This window comes from Orycteropus afer, unplaced genomic scaffold (genome assembly GCF_000298275.1).
Source record: "Orycteropus afer afer isolate SDZICR_OR568_19922 unplaced genomic scaffold, OryAfe1.0 scaffold00531, whole genome shotgun sequence".
Classification (NCBI taxonomy): domain Eukaryota; kingdom Metazoa; phylum Chordata; class Mammalia; order Tubulidentata; family Orycteropodidae; genus Orycteropus; species Orycteropus afer.
Window position 1 is genome coordinate 302,774 of NW_006922118.1, and position 10,019 is coordinate 312,792.

The 10,019-nt window shown below is 53.0% G+C and overlaps 1 protein-coding gene across 1 annotated transcript in view; it reads left to right on the forward strand.

Annotated features, from left to right (window-relative positions):
- Positions 1 to 5,953, forward strand: part of MXRA5 (matrix remodeling associated 5) — a 34,319-nt gene extending 28,366 nt beyond the window's left edge. Inside the window, exons 4-6 of the mRNA XM_007955676.1 lie at positions 99 to 105; positions 235 to 1,135; positions 4,045 to 5,953. Coding sequence (XP_007953867.1) covers positions 99 to 105; positions 235 to 1,135; positions 4,045 to 5,953 — 2,817 coding nt within the window. The remainder of the gene's footprint in view (positions 1 to 98; positions 106 to 234; positions 1,136 to 4,044) is intronic.
- Positions 5,954 to 10,019: the final 4,066 nt, after the last annotated feature.

Consider the following 10,019-nt stretch of genomic DNA (forward strand, 5'->3'; position numbering starts at 1 on the left):
CACAGCGCCCCTAGAGGACAGAGTGGAACTGCCCCCACAGGGTTTCTAAGGCTGTCAATCTTTAACCAAACAGTTAACCAGGTCTTTCTCCCCCATAGCTGCACAGTGGGTTTGAACTGCCACTCAGCAGCCATCGTGCCCTCTCCTTAATGAGGCCATTGGTCATACTCATTTGATAACCATCCAAAAGCTTCCTTTATGTGCAATCTGATTTTACGTATTTCTTACCCCTAGGGGCTCTCATGACACCAAACACCCGGACACAGCGGTTGGAAGTTCTGAAAAACGGCACCTTGGTCATCCGTAAGGTCCAGCTGCAGGATCACGGCCAGTACCTGTGCACGGCCAGGAATTTGCACGGCGCAGAGACCATGCCGGTCCTGCTGTCGGTGAGCACGCAGCAACCTCAGACGCTGGCCTCCCACTACCAGGATGTCACCGTCTACCTCGGAGACACCATCGCCATGGAGTGTTTGGCCAAGGGCACCCCTGCCCCGCAGATCTCCTGGATCTTCCCGGACAGGAGGGTGTGGCACACCGTGTCCCCCGTGGAAGGCCGGATCACGTTGCATGAGAACCGCACCCTGTCCATCAAAGAGGCCACCTTCTTGGACAGAGGCGTGTACCAATGCGTGGCCAGCAACGCAGCGGGCGCCGACAGTCTGGCCATCCGTTTGCACGTGGCGGCCCTGCCCCCGGTCATCCACCAGGAGAAGCAGGAGAACATATCACTGCCCCCCGGCCTCAGTATCCACATCCACTGCACGGCCAAGGCCGCGCCTCTGCCCAGCCTGCGCTGGGTGCTGGGTGACGGTACCCAGGTGCGCCCTTCGCAGTTCGTGCGCGGGAACCTCTTTGTCTTCCCCAATGGGACCCTCTACATCCGCCACCTGGCGCCCAAGGACAGCGGGCGCTACGAGTGTGTGGCTGCCAACCTGGTGGGCTCGGCGCGGAGGACCGTCCAGCTCACGGTGCAGCGCGCAGCGGCCAACGCGCGCATCACCGGCACGTCCCCGCGGACCACCGACGTGCGCTACGGGGGGACCCTGCGCCTGGACTGCAGCGCCTCCGGGGACCCCTGGCCGCGCACGCAGTGGAGGCTGCCGTCGCAGAGGGTGATAGACGCGCTGTTCAGGTAGGAGAGGCTTGGCGCCCTGGAAGCAGCATGCGCGCCTGCACACCTTGACCTTGGATGCGAGAACAGCCCGGGCGCCTCTCCACGTCCACATGCGCCTGGTCTGAGCTCTCTGCTACTCTCTTAGTGCAAGCTACGCGGGGGCACACCTTTCCTCGTGGCCAGGCCCGACAGGCACGCTTCCTTGGCCAGAATGAACGTGCGCAGAGTTTACTGCTTGGGTAGATCAGACCATGGAGTCCCTGGGTGATGCATGAAATGCGTGCCTGCTAACTGAAAGGTTGCATGTTCAAGTCCACCAGGGGCACCACCCAAGGGACTCCAAATTCAATTACAGGTAGACTCTCCTCCCACCCCCACCTCAAGATCCGTGGCGCAGTTCTAAAAATACCAGTAGCCTAACAGCATGAAGGAGGTTGTTTTTTTTTTCTTTAATTGTGATTGGGGCGAAAATTTACAGAGCAAATTTACTTTCCCTACAGCAGTTCACATACACTTTGTCTCATGACATTGACCACAATTTACCACAATGCAACAGCTCCCCTCCCACTTCCTCCCGACAGTCACCTCTTCCCTGTGTCCGTCCCGTTAAGGAGATTTCTAATAAGCCTGGGTGACACAATGGTTTGTCTCTTGGCTGCTCACTGAAAAGTTGGTGGTTCAAACCCAGCCAGCTGCTTCTCAGGAAAAAAGACCTGGCAAACTACTTCCCTAAAGGTTGTCAGTTGTTGATGTTGTTAGGGACTGACAGTGCATGATGAAGTTAATGATGTCACCAAATGTTAAATACAGGTCAACAGTGAGTGTTTTGTTATGTATATACTTACCACAGCTAGGGGAAGAAAAAAAAAAGGGGACGGGGCGTGACCCACATCCCTCTAAGCTAATATTCATGAAAGAATTTCAGCTGAAGGGGCAATGCGGAAAAAACGAATGCCGCACCCTCAGTGCGTGGGGGACGTGTTTATATACTGCTGTGTCCTTGAGCAATCTGAGCTAATACGGTGCATGATCTGCTGAAAGGATTCTGGAAGTTCAGACTTTCAAAGAATTCAGACCAAAAATCTCAATGACATGCCAATTTTAATGGTGGAGTGATGGGGTCTGTGTATTTTAATCTCTAAATATTCCCAGTTGTTGGGTTGCTGTTACATTCATCCAGTCAATTCTCACAGCGCCCCTAGAGGATGGAGTGGAACTGCACCGCAGGGTCTCCAAGGCTGTCAATCTTCACAGAAGCAAAGCCCAAACCACACCCACTGCCCTGGAGTCCATTCTGACCCACAGCGCCCCTAGAGGACAGAGTGGAACTGCACCACAGGGTTTCCAGGGCTATCAATCTTCATGGAAACAGACTGCCTCGTCTTTCTCCCAGGAAGAGGCTGGAGGTTTCCAAACGGGCAGTGTTTTGCTTAGCAGCTGAGTGCTTTAATCGCTGTGGTACCACAGCTCCTTTTTCCATCGTAGGTCCATTTTCTGGTCATTGCAGGTGGAAGAATGGGTTAGCTAGTGCATATCATTCAGCTTCGGTAACAGATTGTACAACAGAAGTCTTTTCGCTGCCCCGGCCCAGTTCTGAGAAATTCAAATTAAGCATCGACCCTCCAGGAGTGACCACAATTACACGATTCATTGCAGCTTCTTTGCTGCTCCTTGGAGTCCCTGCAGGCGTTGGGGGGGTGGGGAGAGCATGATGCGAGTGGTTCACAACCTCACCTGCTCACCAAAAGCTTGGAAGTTTGACCTCACTGAAAGGCACCTTGGAAGAAAAACCTGGCAATCTACTTCCAAAAAAATACCAACCATTGAAAATCCTATGGAGGCCAGTTCTATTCTGACACAGATGGGGTTTCCACGATTCGGAACCGACTCCACGGCAACTGATTTGGGCACTTTTTTCCCTCCTAATGAGATGCAAGGAGCTCAGGTGGCACAGTGGTTGAGGCATTGGGCTGTGAAGCAAAAGGTCAGAGGTTCAAACCCACCAGCTGCTCCAAGAGAGAAAGAAAGCAGTCGGTTTCTATGGAGATTGACAGCCTTGGAGACCCTGTGGTGCAGTTCCACTCTGTCCTCTAGGGGCGCTGTGGGTCAGAATCCCCTCCAGGCAGTGGGTGTGGTTTGGGCTTTGCTTCTGTGAAGACTGACAGCCTGGGAGACCCTGTGGGCAGTTCCACTCTGTCCTCTAGGGGCGCTGTGGGTCAGAATCCACTCCAGGGCAGTGGCTTTTAATGAGATGAAACCTCATAAAAAGTTGTGGTAAGTAAAAGTAGTAGCTAACGTTTTTTAACGCAGAAGAACTGAAGCTTCTTAGCAGGCTATTTCAGATTCACGACTGCACTGTTTTCCTTTTTCCATCATTACAACTAGCTCCGTGAATCCTGCTTCCTGCAAAGACAAACAGACAAACAAAAAAAAAGCCTTATTGCCATCAAGCCGTTTCCAAATTATGGGGACCCAATGTGTGTCAGAGTAGAACTGTGTTCCATGAGGTTTTCAAGGGTGATCTTTGGAAATTGGATAGCCAGGACTTTCTTCCGTGGAATCACCGTAGACTCATACCACAGGCCTTTTGGGGAGCCGCTGGCTGCAGACAGTTTGTGCCGATGACCCCCAAATATTTGACTACAATACTCGTGTTACAGGGCTGATGTCACACTGCATTTCAAACCCTCAAATCAATGCTTGGGCCCCTAAGGTAGAGTCCAGCAAGGCGTTCTTCTGTGCAGTAAATCATTTTAGCGTTTGGATGCTACTCCCTCCAAGCTGCCAAAACGCTTTGACTTTTGTGGTGGCCTGTCACGTGCGCCAATATTTCTCAGCACCATGTGTCTTAGTCCCGTCCCCGTGAGCTGGATCCAGGGATCACGTTTGAGAGACTTACATGTATCCTTCCTTTTGTTCCCCTTTAGCTTTGACCCCAGAATGAAGGTGTTTGCCAACGGGACGCTGGTGGTGAAGTCCGTCACTGACAAAGACGCAGGGGACTATCTGTGCATTGCCCGGAACAAGATTGGCGATGATTACGTGCTCCTGAAGGTCAATGTGGTGATAAAACCGGCCACCATTGAGCACAAGGAGGGGCAGGACCACAGAGTCTTGTACGGGGGCGACCTGAAGGTGGACTGTGTGGCCTCGGGGCTCCCCAACCCCGAGATTTCTTGGAGTCTCCCCGATGGGAGTCTGGTCAACCCGTACATGCAGGCCGACGACAGTGGCGGGCGTGCCAAGCGCTATGTGGTGTTCAACAATGGCACGCTCTACTTCAACGAGGTGGGCATGGGCGAGGAAGGCGATTATATGTGCTTTGCTGAGAACCAGGTAGGCAAGGACGAAATGAGGGTCCGTGTCAAGGTGGTGGCGGAGCCCGCGGCCATCCGCAACAAGACGTACTCCGTTGTCCAGGTCCCCTATGGTGATGTGGTCACCGTGACGTGTGAGGCCAAAGGGGAGCCCACGCCAAGCGTGACCTGGCTGTCACCCACCAACAGGCTGATCCCTGCCTCCTTGGACAAGTACCAAGTCTACCATGATGGCACCCTGCTCATTCGCAAGGCCCAGCGGTCGGACAGCGGCAACTACACCTGCGTGGTGCGCAACAGTGCTAGGGAGGACAGGAAGGTGGTCTGGGTCCAAGTCCACGTCCAGCCCCCCAAGATCAACGGGCACCCTGATGCCATCACCACAGTGCGGGAGATCGTGGCCGAGGGCAGTCGGAAGCTCATCGATTGCCAGACGGAGGGCATCCCGGCTCCAAGGGCTCTGTGGGCTTTCCCCGAGGGGGTGGTCCTGCCCGCCCCGTACTACGGGAACCGGATCACGGTGCATCGCAACGGCACCCTTGACATTCGCAGCCTGAGGCACAGTGATTCGGTCCAGTTCACGTGCATCGCTCGCAATGAAGGTGGCGAGGCCAGGCTGATTGTACAGCTCACAGTCTTAGACCCGGTGGAGAAGCCTGTCTTCCACGACCCAGTGAGCGAGAAAATTACCGCCACGGCCGGCCACACCATCAGCCTGAACTGCTCGGCCTCGGGGACCCCGGCCCCCACGCTGCTGTGGGTCCTTCCCAATGGGACGGAGCTGCACAGCAATAGACGGTTGCATCGATTCTACCACAAGAGTGACGGCAGGCTGTACATCAGCGGGCTGGCCTCTGGGGACGCCGGGGCCTACCGCTGCGTGGCCAGGAACGCCGCGGGCTACTCCGAGAGGCTAGTGGCCCTCAAGGTGAGCCTCAAGCCTGCAGTGGGCAGTCAGCACCGCCCGGTGGTGACTACCATCGACGGAGAGACGTTGTACCTACCCTGCCTCCTCCAAGCGGGCAGGCCGGGCCAATTCTCCTGGACACTCCCCAACGGTGTGGTCCTGGAGGTCCCCCAGGAAGTGGGGCGCTTCGCCCTCCTGCAGAACGGTACACTCAGGGTACGGGAGGCCTCGGTGTTTGACAGGGGGACCTACACGTGTAAGGTGGACACTGAGCTGGGTCCCTCCACCGTGAGTACCCCTGTCATAGTCATCGCCTATCCGCCACGCATCACCAGCGAGGCCACCCCGGTCATCTACATCCGTCCTGGGGGCACCGTCAAGCTAAACTGCTTGGCCATGGGCATTCCCAAAGCCCGGATAACGTGGGAACTGCCAGACAAGGCCCAGCTGGCCGCCGGAGGACAGGCCCGCGTCTACGGGAACAAATTCCTGCAGCCGCAAGGCTCCTTGACCATTCAGTATGCCTCTCCGAGAGATGCAGGTTTCTATAAGTGCACGGCCGAGAACGTGCTAGGCAGAGACTCCAAGACCACTTACATTCACGTCTTCTGAGGGCCTGGCTAAAATGTGTGGGCTCTGCAGCCACGCTGGGGAAGGCAGGACAGGCGGTCATTTGTCAAAGTCAAGGGGATGAGAGGGCTCTAAGGATTTTCACGGTGCCTCGCGGTCCCTGGATAGGTTTCAAGTTCAGGTTGAGCTACAGCTTTGATTCATGGCCAAAAGGAAGGAACGCAGACAAGGTACCAGAAGCCAGCCTCTTTGGGGACTTCCTTTCATGGGTATATGATGTCACGTGTTCTCATCTGGCATTCCACGGCCCCCGAGGCTCAAACTGCCATTCCTGCTTCACCGAACAGTCCTCTGCACACTGACTGAACGTGACCTGCAGAGACTAAAAGTGTCTTGCTGTTAAATGCAAGACACACCTCCTAGTGAACTTGACACGGGACAGGACCCTAGAACCAGTCTGGACCCTTGAGCTCTTTCCTCTGTCCTTTCCAACCATCCGCTGACCAAAGACGGGTTTTAGAACCAGAGCAATCGTGTTTTGTTTTAGTTTTTATTGTGGGGAATGATAGGGGAGAAGACTTTTGCCAATCCACCAATTTCTATACTTGCAGCAAGACCAGGGACAGCTGAAACAGGATGGGACTGCTTTGCCATTCCCCGGGTCTGGCAGGTTTCCCACCTTTGACAGGGTGCAGTCCCCACTTTTTTTAATCCCTTGTTTCAGTGGGAAATATTTGCATTTTCCTTCTCTGGCGAGTTTCCGCCTTACACGGGTTCCAACTTTCATATGTTTTACTGTATAACTCAATGACATTGATAATGTTTTTCTTCTCCTGCAATCATTATCAATATCCTTTTATGAATTACAGAGCCCTGGTGGTGCAGTGGTTAAGCGCTTGGCTGCAAATCAAAAGGGCAAGGGTTTGAGCCCATTAGCTGCTCCATGGGAGAAAGATGTGGCTTCTATAAAGATTGACAGCCTTGGAAACCCTGTGGTGCAGTTCCACTCTGTCCTCTGGGGGCGCTGTGAGTCAGAATGGACTCCAGGCAGTGGGTGTGGTTTGGGCTTTGCTTCTGTAAAGATTGACAGCCTTGGAGACCCTGTGGGGCAGTTCCACTCTGTCCTCTAGGGGCGCTGTGAGTCAGAATGGACTCCAGGCAGTGGGTGTGGTTTGGGCTTTGCTTCCGTGAAGACTGACAGCCTTGGAGACCCTGTGGTGCAGTTCCACTCGGTCCTCTAGGGGCGCTGTGGGTCAGAATGGACTCCAGGGCAGTGGGTGTGGTTTTGAATATTTTTTGGTGGCTCAGTGGTTACGTGCTTGGCTGCAAACCAAAAGGTCCGCAGTTCAAGCCGACCAGCTGCTGCATGGGCGAACAGTGACTTCTGTAAAGATGACAGCCTTGGAAACTCTAGGGGCCAGTTCTACTCTGTCCTATAGGATTGATATCAGTCAAGTCCCATCCCCAATTATTTCACCATTATTACAATAATCTCAGTGCCTCCTAAGTCAGAACTACCCCTTTTCCCCTCCCAGCGATCAGTGCTTTTAAACAAATTGCAGTAAAAACATATCCCACAGAGCCTCCATCAGTGCAAGTATTTGCACATGTCCAAGCAGTAACATGCACCACCTTCTTCAAGTGGTGTGGCCTTTGCCTCAGTTGGTTTTTAATGCACAATTGCATCGTATAGTAAAACCTGTTAAAGCCACAAACTGTAAGGGGAACATGTCAGAGGAGAAAAACACAAATATTTTCTGCTACCAGACCGCGACAGCCAAGTGGTCCAACTGCACCAAGTCAAAGGTGGAAAACTTGGGAGACCCACCAAAAATGCAGCCCATCCCATGAAGTTCCAGCTCCCACAGGTCTCCCTGTGTATGAAAGAACCCTTTCTCCCAGGAGTTCACTTTTTCATATAGGATTTTGTATATTGTTTTTATTTTTCTTTCTAATCAGACTATGAGACTGGAAAGAGAATGGCATACTCTTTGTCTCATTAAGCATAATAAATTATTGGTCTTTACAAGACTTGGGTACATTAGAGCAGGTAGGTGAGCAAGCTTGCCTTCTTAGACTCCCTCCCGCCCCTTCCGGTTCAGGCACCAATATTTCCTCTCTTTCCCAGCAGCGGGAGAGGCTGGGTACTGGGTTCCTTGGGCCCAGTTTATCTGGGGGGCTGTGGTAGGGGGAGGGAGGGAGGGGAGCTGGCGGAGCTAAGCCGGGACCCTGCAGGAATCCGGCCCCCTCTGGGGGGATTTTAAGTGTCCAAGCGGTCATCCGGTGGACGACAGCTCGGCCTTCTCAACCTCCCCGGCACCGTTTATCACTCTGTGCTCTTGGTCTGCAAGATGTGCTATTTCCACGTCTGCTTTACTGTATTTTTAAAGTCAATATGCTGTCCGTTGGATAATAAAATAATATTTTCCAATTACCTTGACTGTGATGACAACGAATTCTTAACGAAAGAATGCTGGGTGCATTTGGATTTGAAGCAGAGTGCTTGGAAACTCCTTCTCTCCACCTCATGGCAATTATTCTATTTTCTGGAATTTTTTTTTTTTTTTTTCCTTAAGATAATAGAACTGGGTCAGCGGTAGTGAGTCCGGTGATGTGTTTAACAGACTGGAAAGCAGGGGCTGCCCCTGCCTCATGCGGTGACAGTTCCACAATTAAGCACCTCTGGGGAGAGAGCCAAGACAGTTTGAGGATCAAGGGGCCTCGGAAAATCCTTCCAGGAAATTTCTGCAGCACAGGGACAGCTGAGGGCGCAAGCACCGCTTTTCTCGGATATGCCAAGCTGTCATTCTGGGCTTCTCTGGAGAGGCAGAGCATAGGAAATGCATGCAAATGTTTGCTCAACGCCAGGACTGTTTGCATGTCCAGAACACAGGGCCATGGCCAGTGAAGAGCGTCGGCCACCAAAAGCAAAGACCACTGGTAACTGCGTGCCTGGGGGAGACACATCCATTAATCTATTTATTTGCTAAGTGGTTTGGACACTGTGTACCAGGCACCCCGATGAGCCTGGGAACTTGGAGACGTGTTGGAGTAAGTCCTGCTTGGCTCATGGCAACCCCACAGGGGGTGGACTCGAACCTTCAAGCTTTTGGCTAGCAGCCGAACACGTTAACTGTTTGCACCCCGCAGGGACTAAGATGACATCAGTAGGCATTCCATCTGCATGTTGAGTCTTCTAAAAGGAGGTAAAACTTGGGTACCGTAAAGTTAATATGACGCCGGGACATGGAGAAGCATGAAAGGTAGTTTGTGGTACGTTGAGTTTCAGGGGACTCAGCAATCTAGTCCAAGTAGGAGGGTGAGGGACATCACTGTGGCCAGCACAGTTTTTCTTCTGGGTCCCTGGGTCCCTCGGCAGAGCAAGAAGGGGAGGGGAGTTTCCGTCCAGCAGGAAAATCATGACAATGAAAATGACAGCTCTCAACAGGGAGACCTGGAGTCTAGTGACAGACAAGGGTGGTAGGTGTATTTGGACTAGAGTCTAAAGGTATTTCATTTTCTTTTCATGGTTGAAAACGCTCACCTATTTCAGTTTTCACAGAGGAGCTGTCATAGTCTGATCTCATTGTGACTTAGTGGCACTGAAGTGATGTTGACTGCACTCCAATCCCTGGCGCCCCCTCGTGGGTCAGACTAGAACTGCATTTGCAGGCGTTGCCATGGCTGACGTCTCAGAAGGGGGTTGCCAGGCCTCTATTCCAAGGTGCCTGGGGGTGGACGGGACCCTCCTACGTTTCAGTAACCAGCTGAGCAATGCACAGTTTCCACCCCCCGGGGACCCCCAGCAGGAAGCCATTGAGATTCAGGGAGGCCCTGTGTGTTTCAGAGGAGAACGGTGCTCCCCAGGGATTTCGGCGGCTGATTGTTCACAAGCGGACAGCCAGGGCTTTCTTGTGATGCACCTCTGGGTCAAGTTGGACCTCCAGCTTCATACTGAGTGATGGTAGACGCCCCAGAGCCTGCTTTCAGCTACAGAAGAGGCACTTAAACCAGTTTGCCCAGAGCAGGGACGGGTGTGGTTGAAGAAGGTCGTTAACTGAATTCACATTTGCCTCTATCGTGATGGGTAAATAATTGCTTAACTAAA